Source organism: Balaenoptera acutorostrata, chromosome 13 (assembly GCF_949987535.1).
Source record: "Balaenoptera acutorostrata chromosome 13, mBalAcu1.1, whole genome shotgun sequence".
Classification (NCBI taxonomy): domain Eukaryota; kingdom Metazoa; phylum Chordata; class Mammalia; order Artiodactyla; family Balaenopteridae; genus Balaenoptera; species Balaenoptera acutorostrata.
Genome location: NC_080076.1, coordinates 85,965,556 through 85,991,227, shown reverse-complemented (window position 1 = coordinate 85,991,227; position 25,672 = coordinate 85,965,556). Strand labels below are relative to the sequence as shown.

General features: G+C 41.6%; 1 protein-coding gene across 2 annotated transcripts; it reads left to right on the top strand.

Moving 5' to 3' along the window:
- The first annotated feature begins 694 nt into the window (after window positions 1-694).
- Window positions 695-25,672, top strand: VPS33A (VPS33A core subunit of CORVET and HOPS complexes). 2 transcript variants are annotated; one of them, XM_007189572.3, is made up of 14 exons: window positions 695-874; window positions 3,135-3,200; window positions 3,817-3,944; window positions 4,827-5,013; window positions 11,752-11,868; window positions 12,795-12,969; window positions 16,361-16,554; window positions 17,786-17,912; window positions 19,313-19,380; window positions 20,288-20,425; window positions 22,862-22,999; window positions 24,713-24,881; window positions 25,262-25,363; window positions 25,444-25,672. In XM_007189572.3, the coding sequence occupies exons 1-14, from the start codon at window positions 773-775 to the stop codon at window positions 25,467-25,469; spliced, it is 1,737 nt and encodes a 578-aa protein (XP_007189634.1). In that variant the 5' UTR covers window positions 695-772; the 3' UTR covers window positions 25,470-25,672. The 2 variants fall into 2 exon arrangements, with proteins under 2 accessions (XP_007189634.1, XP_007189633.1); XM_007189571.3 differs by having other exon boundaries at window positions 696-874; window positions 25,262-25,672.

The following is a 25,672-nucleotide window of genomic DNA, read 5'->3' as shown; positions in this document are numbered from 1 at the left end:
GAAGCCAGGCAAGACCAGACATTTTCAAGCCTCTTTCACCAGATCCCAAATAGCCAATTTTACACCTCAAAGTACTGAAACGCATATATCTTCCTAATAAGTTATTTATTGAGCACTTATTAAATTACAGGCACCCTGCTAAGCCTTTTACATAAATCACACGATGTAAATTACATCCTGTTTCACCCTCGCAACTCACGAGGTAACATGCGAATTTTACCTAGATTCCACATCGGATAGTATTTGTGTGAAATACCATGTCGATGAGCTGAACAGACAAGTCACTCAAGGTTCCCTCAGCCCTTAGCCATTTTTGCAGATTTTAGCCGACAAACCAAACGGGCAAAGCGCAGGACCTTTTTGATTGCTATAATTTAAAAGATTTCCACTCAAGTTTAGCTTCGTTACCATTTTACAGCGAGTATGCTTGCTGCTAAAATGAAAGTCTCGATTTTTAAACGGGACGAGTAGGATCCGGTCTCTGCCCTTAAACCCAATTCTCAGCGCCCAACTGAGGTGCCCTGGACTGAGGCGGGGTCTGGACGTGTCTGTCGGTCGTTGGGAGCCTCGGAACCCACGCAGGGGAAGAAAGCGGCGGGCGCTAGGGCCTGGGGAGAGAGCAGCCGACACCCGCCGATTCCGGTTTCCGGGTTGGCTTGCTGTCAGCGTCCCTCATCACGTGAACGTGTCGTCACGTGACAGCGTCTGTGGCCTCGCGTAGGGGTAAAGCCGATCCGGTTGGATTGAGGGGAAAAGAGAGCGGTGGGGCAAGATGGCGACGCACCTGTCCTACGGGCGAGTGAACCTGAACGTGCTGCGCGAGGCGGTGCGTCGCGAGCTGCGCGAGTTCCTGGACAAGTGCGCGGGAAGCAAGGTGAGGGACAGTGCGCGGCGACACCGCCTTCCGGCGCCGTCCGGCCTGGCCTGATCAGGTCCCTGACCGCCTGGGCTTCAGGTGTACGAGGTTTCCTAGGGCTTCCAGGAGCAGAGCTGGCGGCAATGATAAGTCGGGGAGAAGGGCCCGCTGGTGGGGCCTGGGGCGTCCAGCCCGCAGTCCGCGTGGCATCGTGATTGTTTCATGACAGCAGAATAAGCCACCGTGCTGTCTCAGCCCCTAGTGAACCAGCTTGTGTCAGGTCGAGGGGCGGATCTGGTGCCCCCCAGCTCCCACCCCAGACACTGGAACTGGTGAGGCGGGCCCGGCCCAGGGACGTAGCTGGTCCAGTGTCCATTCATTACAATGATCATACGTGTCGTTACAAATCATACCCTCAAAAGTATGAAGCACCAGCGCCTTACAACCTGCTGCTCCCTCGGATTATGAGAAGTTGTAGCTATTTGAGGTTTTAACGTCGGCTTCCTTAAATAGTATTGTTCCTCCTGTTAGACGTTTATTAGCACCCAGCTCACAATGGGATCAGAAACCGTAGATTAGAGACTTCATAGGATTTCTTTTAAGTGGTATTACCTCTCCTCTCTCCCCTTAGGATTTATCAGTCCCTCTAAGTAACTGGCAATACAACTCTGAAGAGAAAAGGAAAATTGGGGAAACTCAGGAATCAGTATTAGAAAGAATAGGACCTCAAGAGGTAGAGTGGATGCTAGAAGCCGTTGAGAGAATACAAAAGCAGGCTAACTAAGTCCTACGTGCCCAGTTCAAGCTCAGGAAATAAACCTGAAATCTGAATGAGATGATGGATTGTATCAATGTCAATATCCTGGTTGTAATACCTATTGTACTATAGTTTTGCAAAAACTTTCCATTGGCAGAAACTGGGCAAAGTGTACTAGGGGGTCTCTGTATTGTTTCTTACAACTGAATATTAATTTACAGTTATCTCAATAAAAATTCAATTAAAAATGAAAGAAAAATCACACTGGAGTTTAGCAGTAGTAGGGCCCCAGAGCACTACCCTGTGGGGTCATTAAGTCCTAGGCTGGAGTCCTGACTCCCTTACACTGTATACGTCCAAGGTCCCTATATGGCCTTGGACGTTACTTAAACTTTCTGAGCCTTTAAAAATTTCCTCTTCTGGGACTTCCCTGGTGGCGCAGTGGTTAAGAATCCGCCTGCCAATGTAGGGGACACGGGTTCGAGCCCTGGTCCAGGAAGATCCCACGTGCTGCGGAGCAACTAAGCCCATGCGCCACAACTACTGAGCCCACGTGCCACATCTACTGAATCCCGCACGCCTAGAGCCCATGCTCCGCAACAAGAGAAGCAACCACAATGAGAAGCCCCCACACCGCAACGAAGAGTAGCCCCTGCTTGCCTCAACTAGAGAAAGCCTGCACGCAACAAGACACAAAACAGCCAAAAACAAAAATAAATTAATTAGTTTAAAAAATAAAGTATACAATTCAATTAAAAAAAATTTCCTCTTCTGTCAAAATAAGATTTGTAATACCTATATCAGAGGTTTTAATTTTTATAATTCGATTATATGATACTTCTATATAAAATACAAGTTGAGGACTTCCCTGGTGGTGCCGTGGTTAAGAATCCACCTGCCAATGCAGGGGACACAGGTTCGAGCCCTGGTTCATGCCGCGGAGCAACTAAGCCCATGTGCCACAACTACTGAGCCTGCGCTCTAGAGCCCGTGAGCCACAACTGCTGAGACCGAGTGCCACAACTCCTGAAGCCCACGCACCTAGAGCCTGTGCTCCGCAACAAGAGAAGCCACCATGATGAGAAGCCGTAGCCCCCACTCGGGAGAAAAAGCCTGTGCGCAGCAAGAAAGACCCAATGCAGCCAAAAATAAATTAATTAATTAATTAAAAAATAAAATAAAATAAAATACAAGTTGAATTGTTGCAATTGGCAGTTTCCATATGGTTCAGTCTAATAATAATAATACCATGACACAGATACACAACAAAGTACAGTTCCTTCTTTCCTTTGAGGACAGTAATTAGGTCTTAACTTTACCATTACCACCAGTAACATCACTTGCCCTGATGCTATTTTTTTAAGACCTGTAGGATATGAATGTGACCAGAGCCAGTTACAATCTTTGTTAATTCAGACTTTGAGGCCAATAGTTCTACTACGTATGACTGCTATTTTCTGTTGATATTGTTGAAATTCCTGATATTAACTGTAATAAGAGAATGTTTCTCCCCTCTTGTAGGCAATAGTTTGGGATGAGTACCTCACAGGACCATTTGGCCTGATTGCACAGTATTCACTACTGAAGGTAAATGAGCTATTTGGGTTTTGTTCAGGGATTGATAATTCTGTACTTTAGGGACCTCCCTGGCAGTCCTGCTGTTAAGACTCTGCGTTTCCACTGCAGGGGGCACGGGTTCGATCCCTGATCCGGGAACTAAGATCCCGAATGCCGCGAGTTACGGCCATAAATTTAAAAATTAAATTAAATTAAATTTTAAAAAATAATAATAATAATTCTTTACTTTAGTAATAATAATAAGTTTACATTTCCTCCTGAGTAGTTGGCTTGCAAGGCTGTTCGGTTTTTATAAACACCGATACTAATGCCTGGCTAACATTTTGTATACAGTGGTCCTTCGGCTGATGATTCTATACTGATCCTAATTACTAACATTGTATTATGTGACTGTTACCTGGTGTCTTTGATAGTTCATCACGTGAGAGTCATTTAAATTCAGATACAGTAGCAGTGACTTCATCCTGAAACCTTGTCCTTTATACAGCTGGCTTTGGGAAATCTAAATTTTGATAACAAAATATTGATGTACATTTGACTGGGAGTGTTTATGATGTCTGAGTCTGGATACCATACGTAAATTTCAGGGGTTTTGTTAACCTTTTGTGTGTGTGTGTTTTCCTAGGAACATGAAGTGGAAAAAATGTTCACGCTTAAAGGAAGTCGTTTGCCAGCAGCTGATGTCAAGAATATTATTTTTGTTGTCAGACCCAGGCTAGAATTGATGGATATAATCTCTGAAAATGTGCTCAGGTATCTCTCAGAGCTTATGTTTGGGCCAAAAGAAGTTAATCCTTCTCATGGTTTTAATGTCCTGAGCTTTTCATTGTGAACCCCTTCTCTTGCCAGTACCTTGGAAAGTGGTCTTTTGGAAAAACTGGGACAGGCACGGAAGAATACAACGAAGGAAAGTGGGAAACTTGTGACATTGTTCAAACAGTTTGAGAGGGTGGTCATCATAAAACCCCATTCTTTCAGGACAGCTAAAAGTTTGGACGTGTATCAGTAGAAAGGACACTGATTTTAAAAACAAAAAACAAACAAAAACACCTCTAATGGTTATACTGAATATAAGGTGCTTGAATTTCATAAGCAAAGTAAGAGCTGATTAAAATTTAATTTAGCATCCAGTCTAGAGAGAGGAAGTTCTCTCAGCCCAGTCTGTACTCTGTGGTAAAATCGATTGATATGGCCCCTAAAATCTTAAAAGCATATGGGCTATTTTGAGAAGTCCACTGTCGAGGAGAGATAGGCGTCAAGAGTGATGTTTCGTTTTAATATGAGACGCTGTGGCTGCACTGGTTTGGTTAAAGAACAATTTGTTTTCAACAAGACACAGATATCCTGTTTCAGTAAACCTGAGCGCTTTAATGCCCCCATAAATAGTTTAAGAGAAAGCTAGAAAATGCAAATACCGGCTATGAATCAACGCTTTCCTGTCAGGGAAAAAAAAGAGAGAGAGAGCGAGCGAGAAAGCGACTGTTAACAGTTTGGTTCTGAAAGTCAATGTTCATATGTTTATCTAACCAGCATTTATTTAGTGCCTCCTGTGTGCCCGGCAGTTTGAATAAAGTAAGTGAAAGAGTCTGTGACTCTGAGGAGCTTGTAAGCTAACAAATGTTCCTTCTTTTGCAGTGAAGACAGACGTGGCCCAGCAAGAGATTTCCACATTTTGTTTGTGCCACGACGTAGCTTATTGTGCGAACAGCGGTTGAAGGATCTAGGTGTTTTGGGATCCTTTATTCATAGGGAGGAGTACAGCCTAGATCTCATTCCATTTGATGGGGATCTCTTATCCATGGAATCAGAGGGTGCATTCAAAGTAAGTTTGGCGTTTTCTTTTTTAACGTCAGACTTTAATTTTTGCCAAATTTGTGAGCATGATGGTCATGTTAATCTCAGGTGTACAGCAGAGTGATTCAGTATTTTTGCAGATTATATTCCATTATAGGTTATTACAAGATACTAGGTGTAATTCCCTGTGCTATACAGTAAATCCTTGTTGCTTATCTATTTTATGTATTCTAGTTTGTATCTGTTGATCCCATACCCCTAATTTGTCCCTCCCCCCTTCCACTCCCCACCGGTAACCACTGGTTTGTTTTCTGTGTGTCTGTGAGTCGGTTTCTGTTTTGTGTATACATTCATTTGTATTATTTTTTTAGATTCCACATATGAGTGATGTCATGTAGTATTTGTCTTTGTCTTATTTCACTAAGCATAATATTCTCTAGGTCCATCCATGTTGCTGCAAATGGCAATATTTCATTCTTTTTAGTTTTTTAAGGAACCTCCATACTGTTTTCCAGTGGCTGCACCAATTTACATTCCCACCAACAGTGTAGGCGGGTTCCCTTTTCTCCACAACCCCTCCAGCATTTATTATTTGTAGACTATTTTTTTAAATTAATTTTTATTGGAGTATAGTTGCTTTACAATGTTGTGTTAGTTTCTGCTGTGTAGCAAGGTGAATCAGCTATACGTATACATATATCCCCTCTTTTTTGGATTTCCTTCCCATTTAGGTCACCACAGAGCATTGAGTAGAGTTCCCTGTGCTATACAGTAGGTTCTCATTAGCTATCTGTTTTATACATAGTGGTCTATATACGTCAATCCCAATCTCCTAATTCATCCCACCCTCCCTCCCCCCGCCTTGGTATCCATACGTTTGTTCTCTACATCTGTGTCTCTGTTTCTGCTTTGCAAATAATTGATGGCCATTCTGACCAGTGTGAGGTGGTACCTCATCGTAGTTTTGATTTGCATTTCTCTAATAATTAACGATGTTGAGCATCTTTTCATGTGCCTATCTGTGTGTCTTCTTTGGAGAAGTGTCTATTTAGGTCTTCTGCCTATTTTTTGATTGAGTTGTTTGGTTTTTTGTTATGGAGTTGTAAGAGCTGTCTGTATATTTTGGGAATTAAGCCCACGTCAGTCGCATCATTTGCAAATATTTTCTCCCAGTCCATAGGTTGTCTTTTTGTTTTGTTTATGGTTTCCTTTGCTGTGCAAAAGCTTATAAGTTTGATTAGGTCCCATTTGTTTATTTTTGCTTTTATTTCTATTGCCTTGGGAGACCGACCTAAGAAAACATTGGTATAATTTATGTCAGAGAATGTTTTGCCTATGTTCTCTTCTAGGAGTTTTATGGTGTCATATATTATATTTAAGTCTTTAAGCATGGCACGTTTTTAGAGTTGGGCATTTGTCTTTTCGTTGTAAGAGTTTTAAGAATTCTTAATATATTCTGGATGCAAGTCTCTTACCAGATATTTGATTTGCAAATATTTTCTCCCATTCTGTGGGTTCTTTTCACTTTTTGGTGAAAGGGATATCTCAGTGCACCAAAGATTTTAACTTTGATGAAGTTCGGTTTATCTATTTTTTTCTCTTGTTGCTTATGCTTTTGGTATCGTATCTGATCTAAGGTCATGAATTTACTCCTATGTTTTCTTCAAAGAATTCTACGATTTTGGTCCTACATCTAGGTCTTTGATGCGTTTTGAGTTTATTTTTATCTGATGTGAGGTCGGGGTCCAACTTCCTTCTGCATGTGCAGATATGCATGTGGATATCCATGTGTTCCAGCACCATTTGCTGAAAGAGTATATTTTCCTCAGTCAATTGTCTTGGTACCCTTGTCGAAAATCAATTGTCCCTAAATGTGTTTATTTCTGGTGTCTCAGCTCTACCCCATTGATCAATATGTCTGTCCTTAATGCCAGTAACACACTGTCTTGATAAATGTAACTTTGTAGTAAGCTTTGAAATTTGGAGGTATGAGCCCTTCAAAGTAGTATATCACTTTTTTTCTTTCAGTCTGTTTTTTGAGTCTTACTAAATCCTTCTCTAGCTGAAGGCATAGAAAATCTTATATTTTCCTTTAAAAGTTTTGAAGTTTTGCTTTTCATATTCAGGTCTTTAATTCAGCTTGAACCATGTGTTTGGAGTGTGTGGTGTGAAGTAGGGACTAATTTATTTTTATCTGTATTTTTCCATATGAGGCTTATTTATTTTTTCCATAGAGTGCCAGTTGTTCCAGTGCAATTTTTCCCCACTGATTATTTTCGGCATGTGTTTGTTAGCAAATATGCATATCTTTGTTCCCCAGTTCTGGATGGTTTTTCCAAATGCAATTTTATATATTGGCTTTTTTTTTTTTTTTTAAAGAAACCACTTTTTTTTTAAATTTTTTATTTATTTATTTATTTATGGCTGTGTTGGGTCTTCGTTTCTGTGTGAGGGCTTTCTCTAGTTGCGGCAAGTGGGGGCCACTCTTCATCGCGGTGCGCGGGCCTCTCACTATCGCGGCCTCTCTTGTTGCGGAGCACAGGCTCCAGACGCGCAGGCTCAGCAATTGTGGCTCACGGGCCTAGTCGCTCTGCGGCATGTAGGATCTTCCCAGACCAGGGCTCGAACCCGTGTCCCCTGCATTGGCGGGCAGATTCTCAACCACTGCGCCACCAGGGAAGCCCTATATATTGGTTTTGTTTACAACTTTATTTCAAAGAATGCTTTCTCTCGTAAGAATATTACTTTATGTTTAAAAAAGTAATTTGAAAATCTTTTGTAAACATAATCTGTGTACATGAAAATTTTCTTTGAGTAAGAAAGGGTACAGAATGAAAAGTAAGCCACTCTCCACCCAATTCTCAAAATGCTATCCCTCCCAGAAGCAATCACTATTACTCGTTCTTTTTTATTTGTTTTTGGAAGTGCTTTAGGCAGCTACAGGTCATAGTATATATGAGCTTTTATTCAAATGGTAGCATATCCTATATAACTTTGGTAACTTGCTTTATTCTCTTAATAATATATCTTGGAGTCATTTTCTACCATTTATGAAAATACTTTTTTATTCTTAGCTGAAGCTGCATACTGTTCCATGGTTTGGATGTACCGTGATTTATCAAGTCAGTCCCCTTTTGAAGGACATTTTGTTGTTTCTCATCTTATGCTTTTAGAGGCAGTGCTACAGTGAATTACCTCATGCATAGATCACTGCACACGTGGGCCCTGTATCTGTAGGCTCTTTACCTGCCTTTGACATTTGTCTTTTGACTTAGCTTATGGTAGTTTTTGCTATGCGTATTTTCTTAGTGTAATCATATTTATCTGTATTTCCTTCTTTGAGTTATGTGTATGTGACATTGATGCTGCTGGTCTGGAGACTAGAACTTCTGAGAACCACGGGTGTTGTGCAAAAGATTATTTGAAACTCTTTCTTCCCTAGTGTGTTGTTACAGTGACCACCGCCTTCAAAGAGTTAACCTGAGGAAGAACTCAGTGGCACCACTGATGAATTTTATAACCAGGAGAGTTTCTTGGCTCTTCTTTTCAGCCATGTTCCCCACTGATTTGCTTACACTAAATCTCTTCCAATGATGGTACAGATTTCCCGCCCCCCAACATTTTATATGAAAATTTTCAAATATACGGAAAAGTTGAAAGAATGGTACAGTGAACACCCATATACTCATCACCTAGGTTCTGGAATTAACATTTTGCTCTATTCGCTTTATCACGTAGCTATAATGGTATACCCTCATGTAATTAATTCACATCCGTATAATTAGTGTGAATTGGTAGCAGCTGAGGTAAACTTGTCCTGGCATGACAAAACCTGTCCAGAGGAGAGATTTCCTCTTTATTTAACCGCTGGTTTGCAAAAAAGAACAGAATTCTTTTCTGCTGAGAATTTCAAGCCCTTGGCTTATATATGTTCACTTAAGATTCTATTTTAGAAGTCAAAGATTTCGCCTGGATAATAAAGCTGAGAGTTCTACCTAATGTTAAATTCAAGCCCGATTTCTGATAAGAGTTGAGGTAATTTTACTTATTTATGTGATTTTAAACAGTGAGCATAATTTAGCTTTTCATGGCATCAGGAGGCACGTGTAGATCTTTCTGTGCTTTGGGGCTATGATTATGATCGCCTTAAACATTGCACTGTACAAAACGTGGGAATTAGAGTTCAGCTCATTGAACTCTCATGCTCAGTCACAGGGCTTAAACTATTGTGGGCTTAAACATATACAAACTTCATATGTATATATAGAAATCAGTATACATAAAATCTACCTACCTGCTTTGCAAAAGCTGCAAGGTAGCGGACGGTAGAGGCCTCCCTTCCGAGGCGGCGGTGCGGGTGCTACCCGCTGGGGCTCTGCTCCCCGGCGCGAGCCCGCGCAACCTTCCCGGCGAGGCCCCTGCGTGGCGCGACCAGGCCCAGTGGCACGGGTGTTTCCATGCAGGCGATTTTGACAGCAATCATCATACCAAGCTATTATGAAGTGTGATGTCAGTCTGGAGGACAGATAATATATAAGCCAGTTCTTGGCACGCGGTCTTACACGGAAACATCTGAGACCATCAGTCCACTTCACTTTGCCATTGAACATGATCCCTATAAACATATAATACATAATTGTTGAAATGTAACTAAAATGTGGAAAATATGTATATCTTCTTCTGGCTCAAGGAATATTATTATAAAAGAGTTAAAAACTGTGGCCTTTCATTTATACAAATGGAAAATTGTATTGACTTCTCTCAAGTAGAAAGGTAAGGGAAGAAAAATAAAGTTTTCTCCAGCCTATGCCCTAGTCACAGTACCATATTTTTTTTTTTCCTTAAGACTTTCAAAGCAAAGTTCAAAGGACCTGCATGATTGAATGAGTTTATGTTGTCCTTTTAATAATTTTAGAATGTAAAGTTTTCCTTAAAAGGTCTTCTTATATGGTGTGCTAGACTCGCTGGTGTTATGTGAGTGAAGCACTATAATTTTAGTTAAAATCAAAACCGCCTGCCCTTTTATTCCCCAACCTGAAGTAAGAATTGCCTACAATTAAGTCAAGAAAACAAACACATTCCAAGTAGTTACAAGTCCACCTGTTTAAAATTCATTCTCATTGGTTTGATAAACATAGAAAAACAAAACAAAACAAACAACAAACAAAAAAACTGCCAGGTATTCTATTGTGTAGGCATGTGGGACTTCGGGGTCAAAAAATATGTGTACTTAAATGTTAATGGGTATTAGCATTTGTCCCTCCAAAAATGTCCTCATGGCTTGAAATACCAGGTGATTCCACAAGCACAGAATACAGGGATATTAATACAAATAATCATCCCACCACCAATTATAATAGAGCAAAAAATTCAAGATTAATATGTCATCAACTTTTAAATTTTTTTTAAAAAGAATTACAAAAAGAATGTCTATAGTAATACAACTTCTTAAGTTTAAAAAAATGAATACGATTTTGAGAGATATTCCCTAATATTTTTTTCCTTGAATTTTTAGCTTAGCTCTGCTCTGATAGGGAGTTTTAAGTAATTTTTCAAGAAAGTATGTCTTCGGACATTCTTGAGTTGGACATGTCGTATGCAGTGAAATGTTAAAATCATCAGACTTGGAAGAGCCGCCAAGCACTCTCCCCAGGCTCTTTCCAGGCGCAGCCCTCCTTCCTCCCTGGGTGGAGCACATGAGTCCCACCCTCTCGTCCTTAATGCCTCCAATGTCCCCTCCCTCCTGGCTTTGGAGGCTAGAAGCACGTTGGGAGGGTCGGTGAGGGGTGTCTGGTACAGTGTTCCATTTTGACTTATGAGTGGATGATGATTGTAAAAATATAATAATAATCAAACAATTTCTAATAGTAAAAGCTAACATTTGTTAAGGACTTACTATGTTTCAGGTACTGGGATGAAATGTTTTACATGCAATTACCTCATTTAGTCTGTATACTATGTTGAATATACTCCCTTCTGCAGACAATAAATAAGGCACAGAGAGGTTATCTAAGTGGCCGAGGGCACCAGTTGGGAAGTGACACAGCTGAGGTTCAGATCAAGACAACCAGAGTCGAGAACCTGTGCTCTTACCCATGTCAGAACTGCTAGAGTCTCTCCTCTCACTTCCTAGCTGGTTTTGTGTATATTTTTTGGTCCCTTTTTCTATGCAGAAAAGTATAATTTTGTCTACTTTACAAAATATACCCTGTATATTTTATAAGGTAAAATATATTTTCTGAAAATGAGATCACTCTCTAAAGATTCTTCAGCTACCCCTTTCTCATTTCTCAAGATGTTATGGCCTTCATTTGCTGTCAGTATATATGAAATTGGCATCACGTTTGTATAAACTGCCAGGTATTCTGTTGTGAGGTCATCTGGGACTTTGGGGGGGAGTCAAAGAATATGTGCGCTTATGTGGCCCTCCTGTGGTGTCCTCCCAGCCTTTACACTCACCACGGTGAATGAGAGCCCAGTTCCTGTGTCAGTCTTTTTTAATCAGTAGCTTATTCAAGAGCTGACAAACTAAGAGGAGTGCCTTCCAGAAGGCTCTGCCAGGGGAGAATTGCTGCCATAGCTGCCCCCGACGGCAGAGCTGTTGGCCTCCTGGCCTGGGCTGGACCTGAGTCTGCAGCTTCCTGGCAAAGTGGGGAATTAGTGGAAACGGTCTTACCCAGTGGCTGCGTAGTCCCAGCGCCAGACAGAGGTGGGTGCCTCACGCACCCAGATGACCGTGACCGTAACCGGCCCTTCCTCCCCGCAGGAGTGCTACCTGGAGAGCGACCAGACCAGCCTGTACCACGCAGCCAAGGGGCTGATGACCCTGCAAGCTCTGTACGGGACGATCCCCCAGATCTTTGGGAAAGGAGAGTGCGCCCGGGTGAGAAATGGCAGGTGCTTCTGGTGGTGGAGGAAGGGTCCCCTGGTCCCCAGGAAGGGAAGGAGTGGGAATCTGTTTACAAATACAGTCAATCCTTTTTATTTGGGCATTCACCTCTTTGCTGAAATTTATTTGTAGCCCCCAAATCAATATTCACAGTGTTTTGTGGACACACTCAGAGCGGCAGTAATTTGAGTTGTCCAGTGTGAGTGTTCCCAGCTGAGGTCGCACAGAGCAACCCTCTGCCTTCAGCTCATACCATAAACAAGTGTCCTTTTTGCCGCTATATAATGCCGTGCGCTGCTCAGTGCCACTTTTTTTTTTTTTTTTTGCATTTTTGTGCTCTTTTTGATGGTGATTTTGCTGTTTAAAATGGCCCGAAAGGGTGGTGCAGAAGCGCTGTCTAGTGCTCAGAGCGCAGGAAGGCTGTGATGGGCCTTAGGGAGAAATCTCGTGTTAGATGAGCTTCGTTCAGGCGTGAGTGATGGTGTTAGAGAATCATATATTTAATGTGTCTTTAAACAGAAACACACATAAGACAAGGTTATATATTGATCAGATGACAAAAATGTTATAACCAGAGGCTCGTGGCACCCTAACCCTGATTGCCCCTCGGGGCAGTGGTTGGGTATTTGCTGATTCAGTATTCACAGCAACTTTATAGAACAGAACTACTGTGAATAACAGAAATAGACTCTCTGAATTATGCCCCGTTGAGAAATAGCTGCTGCCACTGGCTAAAGTGTAAGTGTTGGGACAGGCAGCCAGCAGTGAATGCTTTTCTGTAGCTGCTTATTTCTTATCCATCTCACTCTTCTACAGTTTTTCTCCTTTTTTCACTTTTTTGATTCTTTCCGTTTTTAGCCGAATTTTTTAATCTGCTTATTCCCAGGAGGGCCCCACCTGATCCCATGTTTTGTTTCCAGCAAGTGGCCAATATGATGATCAGGATGAAGAGAGAGTTTACAGGGAGCCAGAATTCAATATTCCCTGTTTTTGATAATCTCTTGTTGCTCGATCGGAATGTGGATTTGTTAACGCCTCTTGCCACTCAGCTTACGTATGAAGGACTCATTGATGAAATTTATGGCATTCAGAACAGTGAGTAAAGTAACACCTACTTTGACTAATAGGTAATCTGATAAGAATATCCAAAAGGCCGTTCTTTTAGAAGGTGCTTCCTTTTCAAATAAATCAGAGAATATTTGAAAAAAATAAAAATGCTGACTTTACACCTGCAGACGCTAGGATTAAATGACATCTGAGGGACTTCCCCGGTGGTCCAGTGGTTAAGACTTCATTCTTCCAATGCAGGGGGCATGGGTTCAATCCCTGGTCAGGAAACTAAGATTTTGCATGCCGCACAGTGCGGCTAAAAAAAAAAAAAAAAAAAAAATTAAACGACATCTGAGCAAACTACCATTGTCCGTCACACAAGGGCAGGCAGATGTTTACTGCACAGGACTCTGCTTGCCCGCTGTGAGCAGAGGCCAAGGGCTAAATAAACAGATGGCTCTGCAGTTGCAGAACATAGATGCCGTGGCAGGCAGTTGTTCAGGAAAGCTTCTGGAAGAGGTGGCCTTGGTACTGGGTTTGGAAAGAGGGGTAGAATTTGGGGGGGGGTGCTGGCCAGGGGCAGGTGGCATAATACCTGCAGGGAACCATGGGACGACCAGCTTGCTGAGGCAGAGAGCACAGCTGGGACCTTCTGGGGCAAAGGCTGATACGGGAGGTTGGGGACACTCGACGGAAGATTTGAAGGCCTGCTAGAGTTTAGGCCTGACAAACTGTTGGGGTCAGAGGTCACAAATGTTTTATTTGGTTTTGGTCCACATGATGTTTGTCTGTTTGTTTCTGTCAGCACTTAAAATTGGAGAGAATTTTTAATAATTATCCTGACGGATGCCATGTCTTTTTTAAAATTTATTTTTATTTTTTTGGCCATGCCACGTGGCTTGCGGCTTATCTAAGATAAGATCCCTGATCTTAGCTTCAGGGATCAAACCCAGGCCCTTGGAAATGAAAGCACGGAGCCCTACCCACTGGACCACCAGGGAATTCCCATGTATGCCATGTCTTTAAAAACATCTGAAGCTCTGGCGACCCCAAGGTCACATTTCCACATTGCAGCTGGTGCCCAGTGGAGATCCCGCTTTAGACAGGCCCCTGTCTCCAGTTTACGACAGGTCCCACCACTCCCTCTGTCCCTTCCAGGCGCCCTTCTCTGGTTTCCATCAGCCCTGGCCTCTATTGCCATCCTGAATTACATCACAGGGAGCCAAGGAACGGCCTAGAAGGAGAAAATACAGAGACAGAAAACAGAGTAGTGGTGGCCAGGACTCAGGAAGAGGATGGGGAGTGACTGCTTATTGGGTATGGGGTTTCCTTTTGGGATAAAAAGGTTCTGGAACTAGGTACTAGCTGTGGTTGTACAAAGTTGTGTATGTACTAAATGCTACTGCAGTGTTCACTGTAAAATGGTTAAAATGGTAAATTTTATGTTGTGTGTATTTTACCATAAGGATGGATGGATGGCCAAGGGAATAGGTGAAGACACAGCCATGAAGAGGGGTTTCCACAAAACAAAGAGTCTTTAATGTAAAGTTGTAAAGTTGTCTTATTTTTAAATTATTTGTTCCAAAAGATGACATCTTAAATACTTTTTAAAACTCCATTTCATTGACAGAGGAGTTCTGTGCTGGATAGTGGGTGGGAGTCAAAGAAACGAGGTAGCAGGGCTGTTGGAAAAAAAAAACCCAGAAAGAAACAAGGGTGCCTCTCCTCTCATGGTCCCAGAGAGTGAAACACCCAGGAGACCATTAAAGGGAGCTAGAGTTTAGAGCAGGGAGATGACCTGTGAGGCGGCCTCAGGGGGCTCTGTCTAAGACAGGTGAGAGGTAGGAGGGGATTCTCCAAGAAGAGAAGGAATATGTATAAATTCACAGTTTCTCTGCAGCAAGTTTTTTTCATAATATGAGTCAAATATCAATTAAGGGAAAATTGGAAAAATAAAGAAGGAAAACATAGATCTCCCATTATCCCTGAAGCCCTATCCCACAAACCTTGGGACAGCCAATGTTAATATTTTGGTGTATTTCCTTATAGTCCTTTTTCTATGCAGAGTTTATTTTAGTTAACAAAAAATAAATAGCATCAGCTTGTCCAAATTATTTTGAATCTCTCTTTTTGTCATTTTTTTTTCACCGCACGGCTTGCGAGATTCCCCAACCAGGGATTGATAAATCACTGGCCCTCGGCAGTGAAAGCACGGAGTCCTAACCACTGGACCGCCAGGGAATTCCCTGAACCTCTTTTTTGATTTGGTATAATATGAGCATTTTCTCAGCATATGCATAATTTTAATAGCTTAATTAAAATCCGTAATATGTATTATACCATGGTTTGCATAATCCTTCCCCTAATGTTGGGCATTTTAGGTTATTTGAGGTTTTTTTATGGTTATAAAAGCATCTGTATACAAAAAATATTTTTCATATAGCATAGTACTTTCTTTCGCTACATTCTCTGATGCGGGATTTTGGGGTCAAAGGTGTTAACGTTATAAGGCCCTTGATTCATATTGCCAAGCTTCTTAGAGTTAAACCGGTTTATAGGCAACTCATGGGGGCGTGTGGGGTGTTCCCGGAAATGGTGACTAAGTTGGTTTGGCAGGAACAGAAACGGGAGAAGAGGGTTAAGGCTACTTAGTGGAGGAACTGGACGCTGTGCTGAGGAATTTGGGAGCTTGTTCTAGAGCCGGGTGGACAACTTCTGTAAAGAGCCAGATAGCAGATATTTTAGGTCATGCAGTGCCTCTGTGGAATCTCACTTCTTCATTGTAATGTGAAAGCAGCCCCAGATGAGACATAATGAAAAGGCATGGCTTTGTGCCAATAAAACTTTATTTATAAAAACAGGAAGTGAGCTTTCAAACTATTTTCGACAACAACCTATAGTAAGAAATATATTTTATATCATGACCTAGTACATGCACACATATGTGTGTGTGAAACTGAAGCAACATTTTATTTAAAAAAAAAACCACCCTACTTCATGTGATGCACTATGGTATTTAATGTTTTGTTTGTTTGTTTATAATGCTAATTGCAACCCACCAACTTGATTTCATGATATACTAATAGGACATGACTTACAGTTTGAAAAATACCGGAAGATAATGGGGAGAGCCTTGTAATTTTTTTTAAGTGAAAAAGTAACCTGATCCCTGAATAAGTTTAGGAACTGGTCATTGCTGCGGTGATTCAGATAGGTGCCCCCAAAGAAAAGTGGAACTATGATATTAATATTAAAGAGTCACTACATTCTGTACTTTGATCGTGGAAAAATCAAAACCTCAGTGCTATACTCCAGTTTTTTCTAAAGCCAGCTTCCATCCTCTCCTAAGTTGGAAGATTCTGTTTTGTGCCTGAGCACTTGACTGGTTCTTGCATTAAATGCGCGCAGAGCCTTGTTCCCTTCCACTGTTGTTCAGGTTACGTGAAATTACCTCCGGAGAAATTTGCACCTAAGAAACAGGGCGATGGTGGTAAGGACCTTCCCACGGAAGCAAAGAAGCTTCAGCTGAATTCTGCGGAGGAGCTGTATGCTGAGATCCGAGATAAAAACTTCAATGCAGTGGGCTCCGTGCTTAGCAAGAAAGCAAAGGTGATCTCTGCAGCGTTCGAGGTGAGACGGTTTGGTTGTCATCCTGATTCTGGCTAGACTGCCCACCCCACGAAGGAAGGAAGAGCTGCCAGAAGTGCAGCCACTAAGCAGAGCTGCAGTTCTCGTCCTAAGAAACTGCGGACTCTTGGGAGGACCCAAAATCTTGGGAGGACCCAAGATTTTCTTTTTAAACTTCTTCCCAGACCCATGAGAAAAGGTGTTAAGTTTTTCTCCTTTTGGGGGAGAAAGGGGTAGTGTTTGCAGTTTACAAGCTTTCATCATAAATATTTGTTTTACCTTCCTTTTAATTATTTCCTATCTCACTTAAGAGGAAGGCAGCTGTAAAAAAAAAAAAAAAAAAAAAGAGGAAGCCAGCTGTACTCTAAATAAAATATCCTCTATAATAGAACTTGCAATTTGGGCCGAAAGCTCCCAGTTTAGCCAACATGCAGGGGAACGCTGCAGATGCGGTAGGTGATAATAAGAGTGAGATCCCAGCAGCCCGGAGCTTTTACATTGGCGGCTTCATGATCACCTTCCTGCCTCCTCTTGTCCCACCACTGATTCATTCTTGGTTAAGCTCGTTTTTGAAACATGCGAATTTAGTAAGATGCTGAACTCTGCGTATTTAATCTTTGGAAACATAAATTGGGAGAATTTTTGAAGGCTGATTTTTTTTTACTTGAGTGTGTATTCCAGGTTTCATCTTTCTTAGGAATTGTATTCGTTAATTGATTTTCTTCAAATTTCTGAAGTTACTTTTGGCTTAAATTACTAAATTTTGCAAAAAAAAAAAAACTTCTCATCACCCAGTAAGGTTCTGTTTATTCATGGACAGTATTCAAGATTGAGGTTCAGCAGTAAGAATGGATTTTTTTTTTTTCTATTACGGAGGAAATGTTTTGCCGTTTATGTTCCCTTCTTAACATGTCTTTGTTTTAGTTTTTTACTCAGAAATGTTTGTGGACAACCTAGTACTGTCCCCCACAAATACTAATCACGATATGATCTGATGCCTGGGAAGAAAAAACATTAGGCATTTGCTCCCTTAAAAAGTACTAATGCAGTGAACGGGAACAACGAGCCTGTCTTTTCTGTTTTTCTGTGTCATGTTGGAGGTGGGTTTGGCCTGATTTATTTGTATTCTGTTCTTTCGCATTAGTGTAAATTAAATGTCCTCTAAGCAATACAGAGAACAGAGCGCTTAAAATATTTTACCCGCTCAACGGTTCTGCTGTTTTACGCGTTTCAGGAGAGGCACAACGCCAAGACCGTTGGGGAGATCAAGCAGTTCGTTTCGCAGCTGCCCCACATGCAGGCAGCAAGGGGCTCCCTCGCAAACCACACCTCGATTGCAGAGCTAATCAAAGATGTAACTAGTGAGTATCCTTGGGAGTGACCGTGCTCACCTGGGGCTGACTTGAAAGCACCATGACCAACACCGTGGTCACTGGCACCACAGTACTCCCGTGGGAAGGTCAGCTCTGTTTTAACACCGTATGTTATTCTCAGCGTTAAGTATTCGAATGTTTATAGTCAAAAACGTTCCCTTTGTGGCTAACTCAATTTTTCTCATTATTAAAATCACGTAATCGTATGATAAAATATTTGGAATGTCGAAAAGAGAAAAAAATTCTTCCCGTAACATGAGGCGGTTAATTTTTTCAGTCTGGGTTTTTTCCTGTTGTTAAGGATTACTTAATTAGAGCAGCATCATGTTTCTGTTTTAGGTCTTGTTTTTCTCTTGAAGACTCTCTGCAGAATTGGTAGAGAGCGTATGTTAAGTATTTTGAAAGGGCTTGGAAGATGTGAGTTTATTCATTAAAACACAGGCTGTAAAAGCTGAATTGGCGATTGTTCAATGCCCTGTTTTATAAAGTATACTTTGAATCTTATATAAAAGTGTTCAAAAATCAGTCCATTGTTTTCATATTAGTAGAAGTGGAAATCAAGTGAAACTGGGTTGGATCTGATGATGCAAGTAAAATGCTCTTTCAAAATTAGCTTTCATTGATACTGAGAAAAAATTCTTGATGTGGACCTTTTATTTTTTATTTTTTTTATAAATTTATTTTTATTTATTAAACTAATTAATTTATTTATTTTTGTCTGTGTTGGGTCTTCGTTTCTGTGTGAGGGCTTTCTCTAGTCGCGGCGAGCGGGGGCCACTCTTCATCGCGGTGCGCAGGCCTCTCTTGTTGCGGAGCACAGGCTCCAGACGCGCAGGCTCAGTAGTTGTGGCTCACGGGCCCAGTTGCTCTGCAGCATGTGGGATCTTCCCAGACCAGGGCTCGAACCCGTGTCCCCTGCGTTGGCAGGCAGATTCTCAACCACTGCGCCACCAGGGAAGCCCGATGTGGACCATTTTTAAAGTCTTTATTGAATTTGTTACAATATTGCTTCTGTTTTTTATGTTTTGGTTTTTTGGCGGCGAGGCATGTGGGATCTTAGCTCCCCGACCAGGGATCGAACCCGCACCCCCTGCATTGGAAGGCGAAGTCTTAACCCCTGGACCGCCAGGGAAGTCCTGAGAAAAAATTCTTGAGTCCTTATTAGAGTCCTAAGGATAGCAAAGGGGTACAGTGGTCGACTATTTCTAGATGTAATTTAGGAGCTCAGGATTGTAGGGGTTTCCATGTTTCTTAGAAGATTCTTTTCAGGTGACGATTTGAACTTTTTGCTTGCTTTCTTTTTTGCGTGTCTTGTTTCTTAATCATGCTCTGTGTATAAAAGTGTTAACATTAATTTCTTAGTTACAAATTTGCTAATTCCATTTTAGCTTCTGAAGACTTCTTTGATAAATTAACAGTGGAGCAGGAGTTTATGTCTGGAATAGACACTGATAAGGTATGTGTACAATAAAACTGTTCTAACAAATAATTGATACCTTATCAAACATAAGATTATAGCTAGAAAAGCAATTGCTTTGATTCCCATGCCTTGTCTACATATTTTGAAGAGCAAATGCAAAATGTGAAAATAGAGATTTTATCAAGTATCAAATATTTAACATTATCCTATGCAAGGCACTTTCTGCGGTGCACGGAGAGGTGAGACCCAGCCCCTAAAATCAAAGACCTTTAAGGACTATAATAGATAAATGAATAGATTTGCTTTCTGAGAGAATTGATCATATAATTTCCCTTACATATTCACCTCTATTACTAAATTTAAAATTATTCAATTTATGAAAATTCCCATCTTCTAAAAAGATTCCTGTTACTTTATGCTGATAAATTGCTGCTGTTAACGGTCACACACCCGGGACGTGCAGCAGCCTCTCCCGAGGTTGTCCATGGAGACAGGTGAGTCCAGACAGGCCGCTGGATTGCCTGCGTGTGCCCTCACTGGCCTGTGCTCCCCATCGCTGGTGTGTCTGCATGGTGACGGGGGTGCGTGTAGCAGGGGCCAGAGGAGCTACTTTGGAGGGAGCTTAGGGACAGTGAAAAAAAGAATGTACCGTTCTCCCACTCATCTCCTTTTTTTTTTGTTTTTTTCATTTTAAATTTTATATTGGAGTATAGTTGATTAACAATGTTGTGTTAGCTTCAGGTGCACAGCAAAGTGATTCAGATACACATATACATACATATACACACATATGTATAGGAATAGGTTAAGGTATCTATTCCTTTTCAAATTCTCTTCCCATCCAGGTCACCACACAATATTTGACTTTGAAAAATAATAGTAAATATCAAATTCTTTAGGTCCCCAAACCAGATGCTGGTACCGGTATATATTTTGTTTCCAGGTCAACAGTTACATCGAGGATTGTATTGCCCAAAAACATCCGCTGATCAAGGTGTTAAGACTAGTTTGCCTCCAATCCGTGTGCAATAGTGGACTCAAACAAAAAGTTTTGGATTATTACAAAAGAGAAATCCTGCAGGTCAGTATAGTTTTAAATTACTAATTTGCCAGGGGAGAAAACATCTTTTTAAAAAAATACTTCCCAAAGCTGCTATTTTGGTATAGTGTTTCCACTATCTTTTAAATGTTTTAATACATGGAGGGATTGTCCTTGGTATTCATTGTTTACTGTGTTTGCATAATAATAACAATAGCTAATGTTTACTGAGCTTTTACTATGTGCCAGGCTCAACTGGAAGAGCTTTATGTGTATTCATTTGTTTAATCCTTACAACAGCGCTGAGTTATATACTCTTACCATCCCCATTTTATGGATGAGAAAACTAAGGCACAGAGTAGTGCTATAACTTGCCCAAGGTCACCAGCTAGTATGTGGCAGAGCCAGGGCTAAAACCCAGGCAGCCAGGGTCTAGTGCTCTTGTTGTTAACTCAACTATTCGATGGAGGAAGGGAACTTTTTGCACATTTCTGATGATAATTCTTTAGCCAACTTACTTAAATCAAGCCTGTTACTTTATAATAAGGAAAAGCCCACCATTGTTTTTAAAATTCTCCTTTCTGTTTAAAAATGTCTCAGGCACTATTTATTTGCTATTACTAGTCACAGTTAAGTATGTTAGTGTTAAAACTAAATACTCATTCAGGTTGGGTTTTGGGGGGGGGGTTTGTTTGTTTGTTTTTTGCCTTTTAAAAAATTACACAAATTACACGTGCATTCTCATCATATAACAGTCAAACAAAGCAGAAGTCCATGGTGCAAACCATGACCCTCCCCCGCCTCCCCCTCCCCCCATTTCCCTCCCTGGAAGGGACCAATGTCAGCAGTTTGGTTTGTGTGCTTCCAGATTCCTGTCCTTGCATCTATGTACAAAGAATGTTTACATACACAGACCATGGGGCGAGACCAGCTGGATCCACGGCCCAGCTCTGTTACTCATTAGCTGTGTGACCTTGGGCAAGTTATTTAAACTTCTCTATGAAATGGAGATAATAGTGGCTACCTCGTGGGGTTATAATAAGAATGACTGAGTTTACGTATGTAAAGCACTTAGAACACACCAGTGCCCCCCACCATAGAAAGTATTATATAAGTCTTAGCTATTATTATTACTTACTATACCTTTTTTAACAAAAATAAAATCCTACTATACGTAATAGTCTTCTTATATTTTTTTTGTCCTTAAGAATAAATCCAGAAGGTCTTTCTTATCAGGATGTATAGATCTGCCTCTTTCTTTTTTTAATAGCTAATTATATCCCATATAAAAATATACTATAATTTATTTGACGCTCACTTAAGTTGGGTCCATAAATTCTGACTTTAAAGTAAAAAATTTACATCATTCTTTGAGTGATCCAGTGAGCTGGATTTGCTGTAATGGCAGGCAGTTTTAGGGCAGGCTTCATCCCTGCCCTGCACCTGTGCCCATGACGGCCATTGCCTGGACTTCGCTAACGTGCCCCAGAGTACAAACCAGTGGATTTGTTGCAAGTGCTCTTTTTTTTTTTTAATTGAAGTAGAGTTGATTTACAATGTCATGCCAATCTCTGCTGTACAGCAGAGTGACTCAGTTATACACATAGAGACATTCTTTTTTTTCATATTCTTTTCCATTATGGTTTATCACAGGATATTGAATATAGTTCCCTGTGCTCTACAGTAGGACCTTGTTGTTTATCCATCCTGTATACAATAGTTTACATCTGCTGACCCCAAACTCCCAGTCCTTCCCTCCTCACCCCCCTTCCCCTTGGCAACCACAAGTCTGTTCTCTATGTCTGTGACTGTTTCTGTTTTGTAGATGGGTTCATCTGTGCCATATTTTAGATTCCACATGTATGTGATATCACATGCTATTTGTCTTTCTCTTTCTGACTTACTTCACTTAGTATGATAATCTCTAGTTGCATCCCTGTTGCTGCAAATGGCATTATTTCTTTCTTTTTTATGGCTGAGTAATATTCCATTGTATATCTGTACCACATCTTCTTTATCCATTCATCTGTCGATGGACATTTAGGTTGTTACCATGTTTTAGCTATTGTAAATAGTGCTGCTATGAACACAGGGATGCATGTATTTTTTTGAATTATAGTTTTGTCTGGATATATGCCCAGAAGTGGGATTGTTGGATCATATGACAACTCTATTTTTAGTTTTCTGAGGAACCTCCATACAGATTTCCATAGTGGCTGCACCAACTTACATTCCTACCAGCAGTGTAGGAGGGTTCCCGTTTCTCCACACCTTCTCCAGCATTTGTTATTTGTAGACTTTTTAATGATGGCCATTCTGACTGGTGTGAGGTGGTATCTCGTTGTGGTTTTGACTTGCATTTCTCTAATAATTAGTGATGTTGAGCATCTTTTCACGTGCCTACTGGCCATCTGTACGTGGAAGTGCTCTTTTTTGAAAGTCGCAGAAACCATTCTCCTGATTCGACTTCTCTTGCAGACATACGGCTATGAGCACATATTGACCTTGCACAACCTAGAGAAGACTGGCCTGCTGAAACCACAGACGGGGGGCAGAAACACTTACCCAACCATCCGGAAAACATTACGTCTCTGGATGGACGATGTAAATGAGCAAGTAAGATGCTCCTGCTCTGCAACTCATTTGAGTTCCCAGTCAACAAGTTATTGCAGCGACATACGCCACTTGATGTCCCCATCCACCTTGCTTTCTAAAGACAGTTTTCTAATGTTTTGGAGAAACTCATGCATTCGTGTGGATCCCAGCAGGAAGCACAGGGTGCTCTTGCACTGGGTAGTTTGAGGGAGTTTCATAAAGACGGGGTGGACCGGGGAGAGGCAATGCAGTGGGGAACCCTCCCCAGCGAGGCCTGAGGGCAGGGGAAGGGGGCTGTTCCAGAACCGGGAGAGAAGAGCTGTGTGGCCAGGCCGTCTGACAAGCCGAGGGACACAGCCAACCTCTGGCAGCACCACAGAGGGGAAGTCAGGGCGACAACTCACGCTGCCATCCTCTCTCCAGTTTCCAGCTGGTGTAGAGCCCACGGGGCTGCCTCTGGGGCACAAAGCACCAGGGGGAAATGCGGGAGGGTCAGGCAAAGATCCAGTACAGGGAAAGCAAAGGGTGAGAAGCAAGGCTCCTCCCACATCCAACCTCAGTTTCCCCTCAGAGGCGAGCACTGTAACCCGTTTGTAATCTATCCTTCCGGAAAGAGTCTCTGTACAGACAAACATTTTTACATAAATGGTGCATATTCTATACCACTGGTCTCCAAAGTAGGGTGCGCTTTGCTTTATATTTATTGTTTATTCCAATCTTTCTAAGTTTCATTTTTCTTATTTTCTTTTTTGGTTTTTCATAAGGGACTTTATTAGGCTGCGTCTTGCCGCAAAAGCTAACAAACAGTCTCCTGCCTCAGTAGCAAAATTGGATTGTTTTTGTCCAGTGGGAATATAGATAATCTTAATTCCTGTGTTGTACAATGTAAATCATAGATTAGTTCAGCTCTTCACAGCGCTGACCTGTCTTTCCCCACTCCACCCACCACTTAACACCGTATCTTGAAGAGCCTTCTGTGATCTCCTCATTCTTTTAAGTTCTTTTTCATTGCTACATAGGGACTTCCCTGGTGGTCCAGTGGTTAGGACTCTGAGCTTCCACTGCAGGGGGCCTGGGTTCGATCCCTGGTTGGGGAACTAAGATCCCTCAAGCTGAGTGCCAAGGCCAAAGATAAAATAAAATAATTTTTTAAATTAATTGCTACCTAGTGGTTTTTCAGATACATCTTATTTTATGATTGATCAGATTTCTACTGATAGAAATTCAGGTCGTTTGCAGTCCTTTGCTAGTTCGCACAGTGTTGCAGTTAATATGTTTGTGCTTTGGTCTTTTGTCCTCTAGAGTACAAGCCCCTCTGTGGGATAAGTGCCTGAAAGTGGAATTGCCGTGTTCAAGGATTATATTCTCAGCTAGGGAGTTTCACTTTACTGTCCAAGAAGTTTCTTGCCAAACCAAGTAACAATTTTTCATCTTCAGTACCTATAGATGCTTTGAGTGGCTGTTGAAGATTTGAGTCGAAAGTGAACCTTTGGCTGCTAAGAACAGAGCCCAGCAGGGGTGGATTGGAGCAGGATATTTCGATATTGCAGCAGGATATTTCAATATTGCAGCAGGATATTTCAGTATTGGAGCAGGCTATTTCGGGGGTTTGTGTTTCTGCCTTCAAAGCCAAATCAAATAATTTTGGGTTACCCCACAAGCCACAGTTAGGCGGCTATACGTCTCTCTCTCTCGCCCTGTCTACAGGCCTTTTCTCCTTTAATTATTCAACAGAATCCCATGGACATATCGTATGTGTACAGTGGTTATGCCCCTCTCAGCGTGCGCCTGGCCCAGCTGCTTTCCCGGCCCGGCTGGCGGAGTATTGAGGAAGTTCTGCGCATTCTCCCAGGGCCCCACTTTGAGGAGCGGCAGCCGTTGCCCACAGGGCTGCAAAAGAAACGTACGTCCACAGCCCGTATCCACAGATGATTATGTAGTGTTAGTGTGCTTTTCATGTATTATGCAATTGCTTTGTAAGATACATTTGTAAAGTACTTAGGAGTCAGAGTCCGATGTACATACCTCTTTTGTTAGTCGTGAATTATATTGTAAGCACTAGAACCCATTACTCCCTCAGGAGAAGCCGCTTTCAACCTCTGAACTGAGGATCTCAGAAGTTAGAAAAAACATTGAGATCACAATCATGGTCCTGAGTTTCAAATGAATTGTCTGTGCCAAGACATATATGACTATTTTTCCTTAGGAATGGTGCAATTTTTTTAAGAGGTGGGGAGAGAAGCATCAATAATAATTCCTCATTCTGAAATGTTTATATTTTAGGTCAACCAGGAGAAAACCGAGTCACTCTGATATTTTTCCTCGGGGGTGTAACCTTTGCTGAAATTGCTGCCCTGCGATTTCTTTCCCAGCTGGAAGATGGAGGTACAGAATATGTCATCGCCACCACTAAGCTAATAAACGGGGCCAGCTGGATAGAGTCGCTAATGGAAAAACCTTTCTAGGGCGTTCAAAGGAGACTTACCGGTGAACTGCAGAATAAACTGCTCCTTTGAAGAAGTTGCTGGAAGGAAGTGCAACCCCATGGAGGAATAACACGAGAATACAGAATTTACTTTGGGGTCAGCTTCTTAAATTATGCTGTTTTCTCCATTCTGCTTGTCTTTTGTGTTCCTAATTTCTTAAAGAAAGAAGAATGGAAGAGAATCAGCCAGGGTAAAAGACATAACAGTT